The following is a 17957-nucleotide window of genomic DNA, read 5'->3' as shown; positions in this document are numbered from 1 at the left end:
CCTTCTTCATTATGGTTGAAGTTGCATCGCTACTCATTCCAGTGTTCAATTGCTTTGTTTCAGTGCACACAGTTGGCTGTCATGTTGTACTTCTTTGTTGTATATTGCTGCTGTTTGGATTATTGTCACAGTGTGATCCTATACAAGTTAGATCTTCATATTTAAATAAAGCTAAAGCTTCTCGGGCGACCTCCGCCAAGAGTTTTTTGTCCAAGGAGTCATTTCTCTTTTGCTCACATAAAGCTTTGAGTGAGGTGTCCAGGCCTTTTTAACCCTTCCTTTATGTTACAAGAAGATTGGTTGCAAATTTGATCCGAATGAGAAACTTTTGTGTTCAATAGGGCCATCAAGGTTGTGGAGTCCTTCATTGAGTCATTCAGGTTTTCATAAAGCTTCATGAACGGGTCCATGGAAATCGCAAGCAAAGATATTATAACGGCTTGTAGATCTACTTTTAGGCCAACGTCGCAGCCCTCAATATTCCTGGCCTTGGAGTTCTGCTTCTTCACTTTCTTTTGCTTAGAAAGTCTTCCACTCCGTATTTTCGGAAAGGGGCGTTCCATAAAGGACAAATCAGAGAGGTCATAATTGTCTGATAAATTCATACAACTACTGGGTTGTGAATTTTGCATGGTCAGTGGCATTGTCTCTGGTAGGAGCTGTTTCACATTTACAGCTCTCTTCTGTGAGTTCATTTGATTAAATGACGAGTCCTGTGGGGGGGACTCGCTAATCCTTTTAATAGGTGCACATAAAGCCTGCTTTGCACATTTGTATTGAACATTTGCCCAAATATGCTCGTTTGGCTCCATTGATTGAGTGTTCTGCTGTTTTAGAGCTACTTTCTGCATTTGAGGTGTTTCGTCCTGCAAATTTTTGCACTTTTTCATTTTGCTGTTACATATTTTGTTCATTGCCATCATTTTATGCAGTATATTATTTACTACATCTATGGAGTCACGGCGCTAATCGCTTCTTGGACCTGCCAACTCCTCTGTTACAGGTATTCTTCCCTGCCAGGCCATTGTAATGGGGTCATTAGATAGTACCATCGAGGTGTAGAATACCTCATCATGAGGCTCCCCCGGGGCAAGCCCAATGAAGAAAACCTCAGGTCTTGCCTGTGGACTAGGAACCAGAGGACCAGCAGCTGGTCCATCGCACAGGGACCTGCCCCCCCTCTCGGCTGCCCGCAGTGCATCTCTGATGAGCTCTGCGTCTCTAGCCGAGGCATTCTCTAACTTGGGAGGCGGGGCCCTCCCTCCCGAGCATGGTGACACGCGTCCTTCGCAAACCAAGTGGTGCGTGCCCGTCAGAGGGTGTGCCGCCCGCATGCATACACGAACTGTCATCCGTGTGCAACCCCACTCACGGACCTCTGTTGGCTCCTGCTCCCTCGCCTCCCGCAGCCACAGCAGCTACAGCAGGTCTCTCCGAGGGGATCGGACACCGAACAACTGCACCCACTTCTAGTGCCGGCCCATGCACACCCGGCACCGTGCTCGCACCATCACGAACCGGTGACACCCCGGGTAAGTAATCCCAAAGGTTGGACTCATTGTCATCAGGGTGCAAAGAGCTCTGCCGGGGGCCCCTCTCGCCCGTCCCATCACCATCACCAAAACTACAGTCTGAGTTGGGTGGGGCGTGACTCAGAGTTTGGTCTCAACTAACGTTGTACACATTAGGGATGGACGTTGAAATCTTTTCCGTTCCGACATTCTCTTCACAACTTGACATTGATTGTTCATGCAAAGCATCTGTACGCACCCCGGTTGCAATGTGGGCTGTATTGATAGAATTGATAGTGTTGATTTTAGTGTTCTGGCCACCCACACAAGGTTCTTCAGTCGTAGATGTACAAGAATAATATCGACTTACTTTCCTTGCGCGAGGCGGATTTACAGTATTGCAGGCACCAGTTTCTTCCTTACCATGTTTCTTCTGTGCACGTGTTCTTGAAACAGGGGTGGCCATTATTTATCTGCGCTGGCGCCACTCGCCAAACAGCCTATCAGCAATTTGTCCAAGCCCTTTCTCCACAGGGCTTACGCCACAAGGGCACTAGAGGTGGCCTTTTAAGGTCAGCTGATCTGCAGGTCTTGTTCCCTTAAAGGAACACGCACCTCTCCTGTAGACTCTCCTTGAACACAGAGTGTGGGTCTCCTCTCCTCTCCACTTCACTCGCCACAGCCTAACAGCAGTTTGTCCAAGCCCTTTCTCCACAGCTTACGGGGCTGCGATATTGAATGTTTCATTGTGGGCTTTAGTGGATATACAGCAAAGAGTTTTTAAGATACTTGTTTTGTCTGATCTTAAGGATCTGAAGGTTTGCTTTTTTACAAGTGTTTACATTAGGTAAACTGGCATCTGACCTTGCAGGCATTTATGGGCAATAAGTAACATCCTAAAACGCACTCTGGCCTGTACAGGAAGCCAGTGCAGGCTCTGTCTTGCATCCGATACATGGTCCATACGGCGAAGTTCTTTCATGACCTTGCGAGTTGCCAATAAGGAGACTGCAGCAGTAATCCAATTTAGAGCCAATAATAGCTCGGTTTAGGGTCTCTGAATTTTTCTCAGAAATCAATGGACAGAGGTGATGGAGCAATTTGATGTAATAGGATGAGGAAGAGACTAAGTTGTTAACCTGAGCTTCGATATTCAGGTTGTTATCCAAAAATATGCCTAATGTCTTCACTTTAGTCTTAACCTTGATATTGCAGCTGTCTATATTGAAATTATTATACAATGAATATAACTTGGCAAGCCTAGAATCCGAGCTGACAATCAAGAGCTCTATCTTGGCACTTTTCATTTCCAGACCATTCAGAACCATCCAACATTGAATAGCGCAATAGACTTTGTTAACATTTAATTCATCCTCACTATATGAACCTGAGATGGGAATGATGCATTTTGTGTCATCAGCATAGCTGGCGAAAATAATTCCTTCTTTTTCCAACATATGGAAGAAAGGTATCATCAAAACGTTATAAAAACATGGGGACACAAAAGCTCCCTGTGGGACCCGGAACAGCAAAGGCATCGGTTTCGCCTCTGCAGATTCACTGGCCACTCTCAACTGTCTACGAATCAGAAATGAGGTGACACATTGGGTGGCCTGAGAGGAGAAATGGGCAATGTCCCTTACCCTGGTGGACAAGATGGGTTGGTCCACCAGGTCAAAGGCTGCCGAGAGGTCTAAAATCATGAGTAGGGCTGTTTGGCATCTGTCCAACACAATTCTGCGCAAAATAAGCATTAACAAAATTAGTGAGGGCTGAAATGCGAATGGGAGAACATTCCTTAATCAGAATAGCATAACAGGGACCTACGCTTACAGCTGGTGATTTGTAACTGTGCAATTATTTTAGATAATTCAGCTTCAGACACGGGTGAAAAATTAAAGGTCTGAGGCTCATTGCCCTCTTTGGGTGCTATATGGGGATTCTTCTTAGGACGTACTGGTTACTACAGGAACTTAACTGAGAACTATGGAACCATAACTTCTCCTCCGAATACTGTATCCTCTCCTATGTACCCTAAAACGGTCAAGGAGAATGAGGTCTGTGAAAAACCTTGCATGGCCTGAAAAAGGCCCTTTGTAAAGCTCCATTGCTGAGAGCTCCAGATTATACTCAGGCCTTCTTAGTCCAGACTGATGCGTCCAACACAGGAATATGATCAGTCTTGATTCAATTTGATAGTAAAGGAAGGCAGCACCCATCTGCTTTAATAGTCAAAAACTAAAAGATAGGTAAACCAGGTGGGCCACAATTGAACATGAATGTTTTTCTATTGTCCGGGCCCTGAAGAAATTCAGACCATACCTCCATGGAACTACTTTCAGGATTCTAACTTTCCACCAACCCTTAAGCAGGCTGATACAGATGAAAGGAGAAAACCCCAAATTGCCTATGTGTTCCAGAGGCCTACAAAGCTTTGATTTCACTATTGAGCACAGGCCAGGTACCGGACATAAGAATGCGGATGGTCTCTCCAGAAAGTATGAGCGATTGGATCAAGAGAGCCACCCAGGATTTGATTAGATCATCCTGTCCACAGTATAGGGGGTCGAGTGTTAGGGAGATGTATCATTTGAATGCTTCATCCCCTCTCCTAGTGAGAGCCCCAGCACTTTTTTCTGGACTTCTGGACCATTTTCTGAAATCCTGAATGAATGGAGCCCTTTTCCACTCATGAATTCTTATAAGCTCTTTCTTTTGGAACTCTCTTCTTTGTATCGTACCTGTCCTATGGAGTCTATGTTCCTCCATAACTCTTAAAGGCATCTGTATTTTACTATTGTAGCACACAGCCCCTTATGGTTAGTGTTGCTGGGGACCCATAGGGTCTTCCTTTGAGATTTGTTTTCTTTATCCTAGAGTATCTACAGTTCTTATTGATGGGGAGATACTTAGTATCTCTTCTAAAACTCTTTAGTCCAAGAGATTGGCACACACCACCGTATGTGGAATGCCAATGGGATACCGATTATCCCCCTTCGCTCTGCTCCTGTGACTTTTTAGTCATATAGATAATCTCCTTTTTATGGCTGGTTACAGTGGATGTGTTCTACCAACTATTGTGTAATTTGTCTACCGCAGGCTATGTCCAAAGCCTCGGTAGTGCACAATAGGGCCACCCGAGTACCAATTTGAGGCCTCCCTTCTTTTTTCGCAACTACTAGAATGATTGTTTTTTGTCAGCCCTTCTTCTACCATTCTGGGAGGAGAAGGCCTGTGTGTGTGTTTTGCCTTTGGCAGGAACACTTGGGTGTAACCGCCTGGATCAAGAGTGTACGGGGAAACAAGAATGGGGCAGTGGTTATCGACACCCCTATCCTTTGTCTGCCAGAGTACCTGAATGGGGCCAGCTCCCACTGGGGGTCTGTCTGTCCTGATTGGACAGCCAATCACGCCTTTCTGTAAACTGCTGAGGAAGATTGCAGAGGAGTGTGTGCTGGAACTGTATAAAAGGCTCCTGGAGTGAAAAGCAAGTCGACCACTGGAAGCTGAAGTAACCAAAGAAGAAGATGACCAGGCATGCCTGCAGACCCTTTGCAAAACTGCAAAGTGGCCACTGCTGTCCTAGCCCTGTTTTCTGTGTGACAGAGTAACTCCAAAGAGGATAACTCCATCCCTTTGACTGGTGGGAACAACAGTCCCAAGATGAACTTTGACTTGACCAATCTCCCAATGTCCTTTGAGTTTCAAGAGCTGCAGAACCACAATAACAGGAGACCTGCTGCCCATTTTTAGTGCATTGTCGTGGAAAGGCCAAATCCGCCCACATCTCTGCTGAGCCTTCAAGGACACTCCAGAGACACAATGTTACGCTCACCTGGCTTCCACAGGGGCGTCGATTTGAGCTGGACAGCTGTTGTCTCCACCAATGTGACGCGTAGTGCCAAGATGACGGACTGGACTGGCCCACCTAGCTTTGTTTGCTTGGCCCGTAGGAATATTCTTCTGCAAATGCAGAAAGGGAATTAACCACCCGTGGAGTTGAGCGTTAACCCCCCCCCCCACTCCCGCTGTTCTCCCCACTGATCACCTTTGATGTCCCCTCTTATAGTCTCACCTGATGGTTTGGAAAGATGAGCTCTCCATTCTGCATTGAGCGCAGGGGCGCGTAGATAACCAGTTGCTTCACTGGCTCGAAGGAATTGGTGAGTTCCAGAACAATATTGACTCTGAGATTCCCGGCAAGACGCTGTAAGTATGTAGTTCGTAAGAGTTAAAATGTCTGACTTTCACTCTTGTCCGATTCCTTGCAGGTTGCAGCTTGACCCTAGCGAAGAGTTCCTCATGGCAACCGGTAATATTCAGGTAAGGATTTGTGTTATCCAACACAGTTCGATAAAATGATGTCAATATGTAACCCGTTGCTTTCTCTGTTATTCAGGCGCTGAGAGAAAGTATGAAGTCTCAGGGAATAATGCCTCTGGCGGTAAAATCAGGTAAGTGTATGGTGGTGAGGAGGTTTCCCCTTGTTTGTCCCTTTGTTTCACCTTGCTGTCCTTTTGTTTCCCCTTAGGGGCCGGGGTTCGGTGATGATGCAGTGGAAGCTGTGCCGACCCGTGAAGAGGAATAGTACCCCCGGTGGTAAAATCAGGTAAGTCTATGGGGGTAACTAATATTGCCTCTGTGTATTCCCTTGGCTCACCTTGCCGTTCTTGTCTTCCCCTTAGGTGCCGGAGTGCGGCGGGAACATGCAGAAGGATGCGGTGGAATGTGAAGATGCTGCGAAGGCCGGTGAGTTCAGCGTGGCGCTGCAGCAGGCGAGGCGACGCGCATAAAATAACTTCTTTCTTCCAGCTCGAAGGCGAGATGGATCGGGAATTCAGGTAAGGATCAAAGGTATTGTTCTTGTTCTAACCTTTTCTCCTTCTTACTCCCTTTTTCTAGGAGCTCCAGACTTGAGGCGGGGGTGGCAGAAGACTGGATGCAGACTTGCAGACACGGTGAGCGTTACGCTGCTGGATGCAGAATAACGCAAAGCGTGTGCTGCTCTTTGGGCGTGGTTTAAATAGCCTTCAAAGTAGTCCCAGGTAAGTATTCCTCCCCAGCCCCACTTGAGTAAAAAAATAGTCCCTTTTGGCTTGGAGCTCTTGCAGCATGGTCTGCATCATGTAAGTTTGCAGCATGGTCTGCATCAGGTAAGTTTAATCTATGAGCCTGGCGCCTATGGCGCCAGGACTGATTCTCCATATGAACCTGGCACCATAGACGCCAGGACTGCACCCAAATAGCCCCTAGCAGGGGTTGTTGGGCTTGCTTGGAATAACTTGATGCCTGCTTCTGGGGTTGCTGGACTTGGTCTGGGTCCCCGGGGGCAGGCATCATGACACACAATCCAACTCACGCAGAACCCTTCATCAGAGTGTGGGACTTCAGAAACTGAAGATGATTGACCCAGCAAATTGTGTCCTTTGTTGGTGCCGCAGAAAAAGGCCCAAAACGCAGAGGGACTGAAGAAGTGGAGGTCGGGTCCAGAGCTGCAACATCATGGAGCATCCACCACAAACATTTTCTTCAATCCTAAAGTACTGTGGACAAAAATATATTGCTTACCTTATTCCAGAAAGTTGCTACAGAGGATTGGAGTGCATGTAAAGGTGTACAGGGAAACCCCCTCTTACCTTCGACTCAAACCGCTGCTTGTGTCTCTTTAGCGAGTCCTTTAACAGGGCCTCCAACGTTGGTTAAGCCTTCTTGTATCTTCCTTCCTAGAGACTAGAAAGTACCCACAGGGACTTTTGACTTCTGCTGCTCCTTAAGACTTTAAGCCTCTCAGAACTGCCTTTTAGCTAGGCTTGCGTTTTGGACCTTAAAAGACTTTCTGTGTAAGGAAACTGCCTTTAAAATCTGACGCTCTACTAGGATAACACTAACCAACTGTTTTCCTTCTAAAAATCACTATCTTATTTGTGTATGCTGACTAAATACAATTACGGTATTACTTTGTGGGTGTGCATTATTACCAATAGTACGGTAGACGTGTCAAATTCTTGTAATAATCACATCTTCCTCTTAAGATAAGCCTGACTGCTCTGTCAGTCTACCAAGGTTTCTGAGTAGTAAAGACTGATACTAAGAGAAAGGGATCTACAAACCACTGGGATAGGTTACTAAAGTCTTACCTCCAAGTGGGACTTTAGGAAAGCTCAGCTAACATGGACCCCCCGCCCCCAGAGGACAGGCAGACCCAAGATAGAGATATGTGTTCATCTCCCATGTCCCAAAATTAAAACAATGTTGTTGTTTATATGCTAATTGAATAGTACACAGACTCGCAACTTCAGACACAAGAGCTTGACTTGACTTCTGACCCCTGTCAGGCACTGTCCTTGCCTAAACTGAGAATACAGAGAACAAGCACACCCCAATTTGGGGTGGAACAAAAATGTGATATGCACTGAGGAGAAGAAAGCACGTAGTCTGCAGAGTACCATAGTCAACAAGTCATACTCCTGAGAGGTGTGTCCAGGGAAGGCAGATTGATGCCTAGTTTGGCATTTGACACACTGCAATACTGGCAGAGGGAGAAGTCGGATATACCTGGAGGTTCTCGAAACTAAGAGACCGACTTTCGGCAGAATAACAAGAAGAGAGAGAGGCTCTAATACTAACGTCGGCAAGACGAGAGAAGCAGGTGAAGAACCTGTAATGCTAAACCCAAAGCTTCCCGACTGACCAAGGAGGACCGCAATGGAGAACCAGGTACGCAACAGCTCCAGGAGACATGAGTGATGAAGGACAACTATACCCCAAGGAAGGGTGCCAACTAACATTCGGCAGGGTGGTACAATAGAAGCCTTAGTGCAAGGTGGGCAGCAAGACAAAATACCCAAGGTGAAATGCCAACATACATAACTCAGGGTTTGGCAATAGTTGCCATAGACCATTGTTGGCCACAAGAATCAATACCCCAATGTGGGGCATCAGGAAACATACCCCAGGGTGGGGCAAGAGAAGTCATCGCCAAGGCGTTCCACAAGTAACATACCCCAAGACTGGGTGTCAGCAAATATTCCCCATGAATGGATGGCAGAAGCCACAGCACAAGGCGGGCTACCAGAATCCATACCCCAGAGCATGGTGAGCAAAAATATACCCCACAGTGGTGTGAGAATGAATATACCCCATAGCAGGGTGAGCAGAGGCAAAGCCAAGGTGGGCTACATGAAATTTTAAAAAAAGAGGTGGTACCAGATACAAGATCTCGGAGAGGGTGAGAATGACTATAAAGCAAGAAAGGGAAAGAGAAACTAAATCCCAGAGTGGGGTACGAGAGACCAAACTACAAGATAGGGTGAGAGTCACCCATTCCCAAGATGGGATATATGAAACCAAAGTACAGAGTTTACTGAGGAAACAGACAAACCAGAAAAGTGTAACGATCACTGGACAGCACTGAGCAAAAACGTCTTGTTTGACAACCCAGGGAAAGTACCTGTTACTGAGCAGTGAATCAGAGAACAACCCACCTTGGTTGGTCAACCAGAGGCTGAGATGTGCTATCTGGTAAAGTGTAATACGTAAGAGATCATAACAGTATGATACAACCCATCGGCAAGCCGACGTGATCAATGACCGTGTTTCCATCTTTCTACAAAGCAGTTCCTTTCCACTCGAAATGCTTTTTGCACCAAATCGACACGACCTACAACGAGGTTCTGACCCTTCTAAGATGGCCGCCCCGCTTCAGTGACCCACTCCACTCCGCCAACTGTGGCTGTAGCAGCTCCTGATTGGCTGCCAAATTGCTTTTGCCCGATTGGTCTTCACCGGCAGGCGAACGCCGGCCCTGAATGAAGGCACAGGAATAAGGCACAGCTGACTGAGCTGACCGTGCGTGCCGGGCTGCAGTCTGCGGCCGCCCCTCCTTATCCGGATCCGACTTCAACACCCCCACGGTGAGGCCCCAGGGGCGTTTACTGTAGAGCACTCACTACTATGTCGCACCTAGTCTGCTACTGTTGACCACTTGCCATACAGCCAGCGTCTCTTGATATTTTGTTTTGCTCCTCTATTTGCTTGCAACAAGTTAACGCCGCTTTCTAGCCCTACTACCTTAAATCACCGCCGATCGAATGCCTTGCGCCTATGTAACGCTCCACACGTACCGCATGTCGTCAACCGTGCCTCGTCCCTGCAGCCCTAGTTTAAGAGTGTGCAGCACCGCGCACCCCGCACTTAACTATAAGCATGTCTCAAACACCCTGCCATTGCAATGTCCCCCCTGCCTCCACTTGACTCTACAATAGTGAACCTGTGCCTTTACCACAACACAGCACTGCTGCCCATATCGGCTTCTGTGCTAGCTCCCATCTGGTGCCTCTACCCGCCGTGTGCCCTACCATTTATGTGCCCAGCCTATATACGGCACGATGCTTATGTACCTGAATTTGTTATTATGCCTTATCTGATCTGTGCCTAGTTTACATACCGTACCTTGCCTATGTACCCAGTTTAGATACTATGCCCTGCCTGATCTGTGCCTAGCCTAGACACTGCAGACCTTTATAGGTATGGTGATCCCAATATATACACCTGTGTCTGATATGTGCCAAGCCTACATACAGTACTCTGCCTATGTACCTAGTTTAGATACTATGCCGTGCCTGATCTGTACCTAGCCTAGACTTTGCAGACCTTTGTGGTTATGGTGATCCCATTATAAATACATGTGCCTCACTCACCATTACCCTAGCCTGCCTGACATTCGGATACAACTTGACACCAGCCCATCCCTCTGACATTGTTGTTATTTGGCACTACCCTACCCTATGTCACCAATGTCCCATATTTGCCAATCCTCTGCACGGTGCCTCGGCCTCAGCGTCTCTATTATGCTACTTTGGCTCACCGCTATCATGTTCCCCTTTTGTGTCATGCAAAGCATTATACCTTGCAATGGTAACAGTTACATAGCCCATAAAAATGGTCTAGCGAGACCTGCCTGCCAAAGACATCACCATATCGTCTGCCCCACACCGTTCTTGCCCACCACACCAGCCTTCCTCCCTGTCTCACACTCCGCCTATCCCACCCATGTCCACGACCATTTTTCTAATGTCCTAGCCAACACGAACTCAGATAGTTCCAAGCGGAACCCTACCGACACGAGAGCATCCTGCCCCACCCCTGACTACAGCCCCACTAGATCTACTGACCTAACAGTCTCTCAAACTACTACCTTCAACCCTACCGATCGTAACAATAGACTAGGTGCCAGAATCAACCACAAAACTAGCAATCGCCCAGCTAAACTACCTGACAAGACTAACAATCACACTGTAACTTCCATCAATTCCACCCCTCTTAAACTAAATGAAGCTCTTCTAAATGTTAGATCATTAGTCGCCCATTCCATAGAAGTCGCCAACATCATTCTGACCAACTACCTGGACTTCCTTGCTGTAACTGAAACCTGGTTGCATGATGCTGTGGGACCATCTCTTACCTTAGCTATCCCTGATAACTACACCATCCTCAGAGTAGACAGACCTAGCGCTCGAGGAGGTGGTGTAGCTATCATCTTTAAGTCCCCGTTTGATATTAGACTAGCCTCCTCTTCTCCACTCAAATCATGTGAGCATCTCACAGTTAAACTACAAACTTCCCCTAAGAGTACTATCACGATGCATCCAATTTACAGGCCCCCGGGCCCACCTGGCTCATTTGAGGAAGATATCACCTCACTAGTAGCCGAATGTTCCAAACCCTCAGCACAAATTATTATACTTGGAGACTTCAACCTTGGGTTTAATGACCCTCATGACACCCCAGCTATTGCCCTGGCCACGGCATTAGAGGAGCATGGCCTCCTAAAACTCTGCTCCAAACCCACCCCCTCCAAGGGCAGAACTCTTGAATGGGTAGCCGCCCTTAATTGCAATATCACCCTGAAGGACCCCGTACAGCTCATCTGGACGGATCACCACTTCCTCCCATTTGACATTAATATCAGCAACCTAGTGCATAAAAGGCCTGTTATTGCCCTGGCCTGCCCAACTAGGAATAAGAGCAACATTACAGCGGAAGCCTTAATACCCCTGGTGGCCCCTATTCTGAACACACTACCAGCTACAACTGACTTGAACCTGCTGGTCAACGCCTATAATGATTCCATGGCTAATGCTATCAACATCATTGCCCCACTAAAAATGCGCAAAGGGAAACCGAAAGCGCACCTGAACACTTGGTACACCCCGGAGCTCAAACATCTCCGACAACAAAAAAGTACACTTGAATCACTATGGAAATCAGCACCCTCAGAACTAATCTCTCCAATATCACCACTCTCCACAAAAACGAGATTACACGCACTAAAAAAGAATCTCTTAATTCCAGGATTTAACATCCTAAAGGAATTAGAAAACCCTATTCCCCCACAGATACCTACACAAAGGATAAACCTTGGTGCACAGGGATCCAGAATGCCCTTGCCAACAAAATTTCAGAGCTCCAAACTAAAATTGAAAACAAACGGCGACAACTCACTCATGGTCCTACTTCCAGTTCCACCCTTTCATCACCCAGCGCCACTAGCTCAGGCTTTACTTTAAAAAAAGTAACCATACCTGAAGTACAAAACATGATAGCCTCCTTGAAACCCTCGAAAAGTAAGGGGGCAGCTGCCCCGCACAGATCATAAAAGATGCAGCCAGAGATCTATCCCCCTTCATTACCAAACTAATAAACCTGTCATTCACCAGTAACACAGTCCCAAGTAATCTGAAACAATCTTGGGTCCTACCACTGCTAAAAAAACAAACTCTCGACCCAGATATACCCACAAATTACAGACCCATTACCACTGTCCCATTCTCACTAAAAATTCTTGATAGAGTGGCCTATCTACAAATTCAGGATTACTTTGAGAGAAACCAATTACTAGAACTCGTCAGTCTGGCTTTCGTCCTCAACATGGGACGGAAAAGGCCCTTGTTGATCTCAAGAGCCAGATAGACGAACTCAAACATAAAGGTAGTGCTGCCATCCTTCTTCTCCTAGACCTTTCCGCTGCCTTTGACCTGGTTCACCATAAAATCTTTTGCAACCACTTGTCATCGGCAGCACACTTCTCCCACTCTGCGGTCACATGGATCCAATCCTTCCTTGACAACAGGACCATACGGGTCTTCTCACCCCTAGTAGTGGCCGACCCAATTCTCATTACCTGTGGTGTCCCAAAAGGATCTTGTGTCTCACCTACTTTGTATAATATATTTACAAAGCCCTTATTCAACAAGCTGGACCATCTGGGTGCCACCTATACCAATTACGCAGATGACACCCAGATACTCTTCACTTTATCTGGCAACTACAACTCGGTTGCCAACCGGATCAGTGAAGTCGTCTCCATCATTCAGGCATGGATGGCCACACATGGCCTCTGTCTGAATGATGACAAGACCGAACTGCTCCTTGTCGGTTCACCTAATACCATCTGGAAACTCGGCCCCAGCTACACCAGCTTCACCATTGACGGTAACACCATTCCCATTGCCAAAAGTGTAAAAACACTTGGTTTCTATCTAGACACAAATACCAACCTCGCCAAACAAATCAATATGACCGCCTCAGCCACTGCTTGCACGGGTAAGCTAATTAGGGCCTGCAGACCTTTGATCTCCCCTAACAACTGCTTCACTTTAGTCAGAATACTCATACAGTCCAAACTGGATTACTGTAACAGCCTTTATGTTGGCGCAAACAAAACGGTAATCAAAAAACTGCAAGTTCTACAAAATAATGCACTCTGTGCCGCCCTCAATATTCCTAGGAGAGAACATATTTCGGCTGCGAGAATCTCATGCAAATGGCTCTCCATCCAACAAAAAATAGACCTAAAAACCATCCGCCTCACCTACAAAGCTCTCAACCATCTAGCCCTGCCATATCTAACCAATAAATTCACCTTAAGACAGAATACTAGAATTACCAGATCTTCCAATACACTACAACTGATGGTGCCCAAATATACCCTTAAAAGAGCCGGTGGATCCAGCTTCCCAGTTCTTGCCTCACAACTGTGGAACACTATTCCACTGGATATCAAATCCACCCCCACCTTCCAACCTTTCAGAACTAAGGTCATCACCTGGCTACTCAATAAATAACCAACTATGTATGTATGCCTAATGTATGAATGTATCCTTCACTATGTCTGCTTGCTACTATTTTTGCACTAACTGCATTCTTGTAAACTACACATATACAAATAAATAAACAAGCAAACAAAACAAACCCGAGGAGCAAAATAAGGAAAAGAGAGACTTGTTTCAGTAACTGGACCTTGAAGATTACAATATAAGCAACGGTGCACACACGTGCTAGAGGGGTCAGGCCCTATGAAGTTTGTTCTTGGTCCGAACATTATGAATACTTAACGACATAATTGGGTTTTGCCGGAGCTCTTTTTTATATATATATTTTTTATTTTATTTGCATTTTTAAAGCGCTCACACAGCACGGGGGCATCGATGAGCTGTTACAGGAATATGTCTCTTAGTTGTGTATTTATAACGTGCTTAATACACAGAGGTTTCTAAGCGCAGACCCGGGGATCAAACCTGTGTTGCTTTGTGGCGTTTTGTTTCCAAGGCGGGCACGTTGCCGCTGAGCTATCCTCCCAGGACCCAGCTCTATTATAGCGTTTTATATTCTGCAATTGTTTAAAGGACACACGTGTACATATATGAATCTTTATTCTTTGGAGTCTACAGTCTTCAGACTTTCTCAAGGCGATAATACTCAACCAACCTCTACTACACAATTGGGCACTAAACAAAGAACAACTGCCTTGAAAATTACGTATGTCGAAACATTTGTCGGCTGACATCCTGTGGAATAAAGACATTGATACTATTACCATTGCTTATATTGTAATCTTCATGGATTCCAACTTCTTTTCTTGGAACATTTATGATTTAAGGGCACAAGCGCGCAGCGCTGGTCACACATCAAAAACACTGACTGTAAATCATGCAAACTCTTCCTGTTACCGGTGGCCTATTGCATGCCTTAACAGTACCTGAGTTTGGAGCTGTTTATAAGGCAAATCGCTCTAAACTCTGAATAAGTCCCTCTGGTGACATGATATAGACATATTTTGAGTTACCTGCTGGCGGAAAGAAAAAATATCTAGGAGGAGCACTTATTGTTAGTCAATCCCCATTGAGAGGGCCAATTTGGGCCTTTAATTTCTTACTATTGCTTGGCAGCTACTGCTTTGCTAACTTGTTCTGCTGCTAAGATGTTTCATGTTACATTCTAGGCACTGCCAAGAGCGTGGCATACGCGTTTTGAAAATGTTATTGCTAAAACAGTACCACTTATCACTGTGGAAGAATGCATGTAGTAGTAAAGTTAATCAGACTACACTTCAGGGGCTGCCTGACTTTTAGGTCAGGATCATACGTTGCATTTAGTATGCATTTCTCTTCTCTACTCTACTCTATTATTCACCCCCCCTCCCACCTTCTCTCTGTCGTTTTCCTTCGTAAATTGGAATGTTATGATGTGTTTAAATTATTGTATTTTTGACTCATTGTTTATGTAATTGTGGAAAGAATAAATACAACATGAACAAACAAAATGTCAAGTTTCATTCTGGTCTAATGGAGTTCCCCACTAGTGCCTTTTCTTGTTCTACACACATTGGAAATCTTTATATAATTAAACAATATAATGTGTTATTTATAATGCGCTTAATACCCAGACGTATCTAAGCAAGGACCGGGGGATTGGCCCTGTGTTGCTTTGCATCGTCTTGCTTTCTAGGCGAGTGTGTTGCCCCTCAACTATCCTCCGGACCATTTCGTGTTGCTTCGTATCCTCTTGCTTTCTAGGCGAGTGCGTTGCCCCTGAACTATCATCAGAACCCTTTTGTGTTGCTTCGCATCGTCTTGTTTCTAGGCGAGTGCGTTGCCGCTGAACTATCCTCCAGACCAGAGGTCGCCAAACAGTCGATCGCGGGCGACTAGTAGCTCGCCTGAGCCTTTTCAGTCGCCCGCCTGAAGATACCGAAAAATAAACATTTATCCTAAGTTATATTATTTAATGGTGCGTTTTCCGAATCCGAACCCTGGTCCTCCCAATTGCGGGCGGGGAGCTTGGCTGCTGTGCCACATGGAGCTGCTTGGAAATCCACTGACAAGTGTCAGTATCACGTTATGCTTCTGCAGTCCGCCTGTAGTACCACAGTTGGCCTTGTGCGCCCCCACGACAAGCTGCTCTTGTTTGCCAGAGATGTTGGAGGGGCTGGGGCAGGATCAGGATCATTGTGACCACGCAATGTAAATATCACAGTAGCACTGCCACACGCCTGGAAATGTTCAAAATAATATTTAAAAAATGGTGCAATTTCTTTTATGTGGCTTCTTTCCAAATTCCACATTGTACATTTCCACTTTAAATCACTTCCATGACACAGGTACACCCACTTTTAGTACATTAAGCGATCCATAGACACGCTGTACAGTAGAAGCCTACCAGGGTAGCTCAGCAGGTTGACAGACCGATGCTGAGATGTTATATATTCAAAACTACAGGTTGTTAATCGTATGACTTTTTGCAATGCCTTATAAAAAAAGTGCTATACAATGTGTTTGGCCAGGGTATGGGTTGGGCTGGTTGCTTGCTTATATTCAGGGCTGAGGTGGGGATATTTCTGCCCCTGTAGTGAAAATCAAAAGTTGGCACCCATGAACCCACAGTTTAATTTTCTAAAAACTGCTGTCAGCATAACAGAAGCATTTATTTGTGATCAACCAGTTTGACAAGCATTTAAAATCTTTATAAATATAACTTGTGCTAAAACACAGAGGGGCACACAAATAATGATAATGATGTGTTATTTATATAGCGCTTAATCCAAAGCGCTTTACAGAGCACATATTTACATGCAATATCACCCAACTGAAATTAGTACTCATTTATCGACCTCAGAAGGATGAAAGGATGAGTTGGCCTTGCCGGGACTTTAACCTGCGACCTGCAGATCACGCTCAGATCGCAGCAGCGAGCGCTCAACCCGCTGAGCTATCATACCAGCAAATAACGGAGTATGTGTGGTGTCTGACAAAAAAAACATTTCAAAGAAAACTCGTGAACGCAAGCAGCATTTTTCAATTTGGAAAATGCTTTTTTTTTTTTTTTATGGAATTGTGAAATGCACATTTGGAAAACAATAGTGTGCCTAGCATGTAGAAAGCCTGCATAAAACGCAAAGGAAGGGGCACAAAAATTACAGGATATTTGTGTGGAAGTCCAACAAATATCTGTCTTTTTGAGACAGCTACTAATAAATAATAATTCAACAAAGAGGTTTTTGAAGTTCTTATTATATTCGTGAAGGGATTTGTTATTCTATCTGTTTAAAGAGGGGAAATAATAGAGCCAAAATAATATTGGTAAAAATTCCGAGGTTTATAAATATCCCCACCCTGATATTGCCCCCTAGTAGCTCTCCGCTGTTGGCCTCCACTACAAGTAGCTCTAGCTAACGTAAAGGTTGGAGAACCCTGCTCCAGACTCTTCCGTATTGTTGTGTTTCGTGGAGGCGTTTAAAAAAAGGCGCGGCAAAATGCGATCATTTCTTCATCAAACGTACCATACATAAATCGCATTTTATTTTAAATTTCATGGCATTCTAGAATATTCCAAAACCAAATGCCAAGTTAGCCAAACGGTAAGGAGATGTTGTGTTTTTTGAGACCAAATATATAGTTTGTCTGTATTCGACTAAAGGATGTTTGAAACGTCACAGTAAGGATCACTGTTTGTTGATGAATAATATTGATTGCAACATCATGCGCACGTTTTACCCGCAGTTATTACAGCAAGGGTTCATTTTGTCATGGTAAACTTTGTTTTCACACAGTTGGAAGGATAACCCATTGCTGCCAGACGGCTTGATCTATGAGGGAGTCTTTGAAGAGCCGAGGTCATATTCTGGAGGAAGCGCCGCCCAGAGCACTGTGTTCAATGCCTTCGATGCTTTGTTAGGTGTCCGACACACCTCAGAAAGTGGTAAGTGAAACATGAAATGTCAAATATGCATCATTGGACAATGCTAAAGGCCTGTGCCTTGCGCAATGGATATTGGGTTTGCTCTATGATGCAAACTTCAGAAGCAGAGTTATCTTTAGAATTTGGTTTTGGACAAGCAAAAGGATGTATTTGTTTGCTTGCAAGACAAATGGGCAGCATCCTAGCCATGAAACCATTCCCAACTAAGTAACCCGCACCACACCCTCCATATCTGCCATTTTATTATTCTTTGTAGTAGTGAAGCGAACCGATTTACTGCAAGTATTTAGCGTGTTCAGAACATCTGTGCTGGCTGGACGTGCTTACCTGCTCTCAAAGGTTGTTGTTGTTGCTGTTTTTCTGAGGCTGTTCTTTTAAGGACACCGGACCTTAACACCACACGTAGTG

General features: G+C 45.4%; 1 protein-coding gene across 1 annotated transcript in view; it reads left to right on the top strand.

The window, feature by feature from the left end:
• Positions 1-17957, top strand: part of IDO2 (indoleamine 2,3-dioxygenase 2) — a 593071-nt gene that overhangs the window by 452015 nt on the left and 123099 nt on the right. The window contains exon 9 of the mRNA XM_069617631.1: positions 17401-17549. Coding sequence (XP_069473732.1) covers positions 17401-17549 — 149 coding nt within the window. The remainder of the gene's footprint in view (positions 1-17400; positions 17550-17957) is intronic.

The sequence above is a fragment of the Ambystoma mexicanum genome, chromosome 10 (genome assembly GCF_040938575.1).
Source record: "Ambystoma mexicanum isolate Mex_15411 chromosome 10, UKY_AmexF1_1, whole genome shotgun sequence".
NCBI lineage: Eukaryota > Metazoa > Chordata > Amphibia > Caudata > Ambystomatidae > Ambystoma > Ambystoma mexicanum.
Note: the sequence above shows the minus strand (reverse complement) of the source record. Positions and strands in the feature narration are given on the sequence as shown.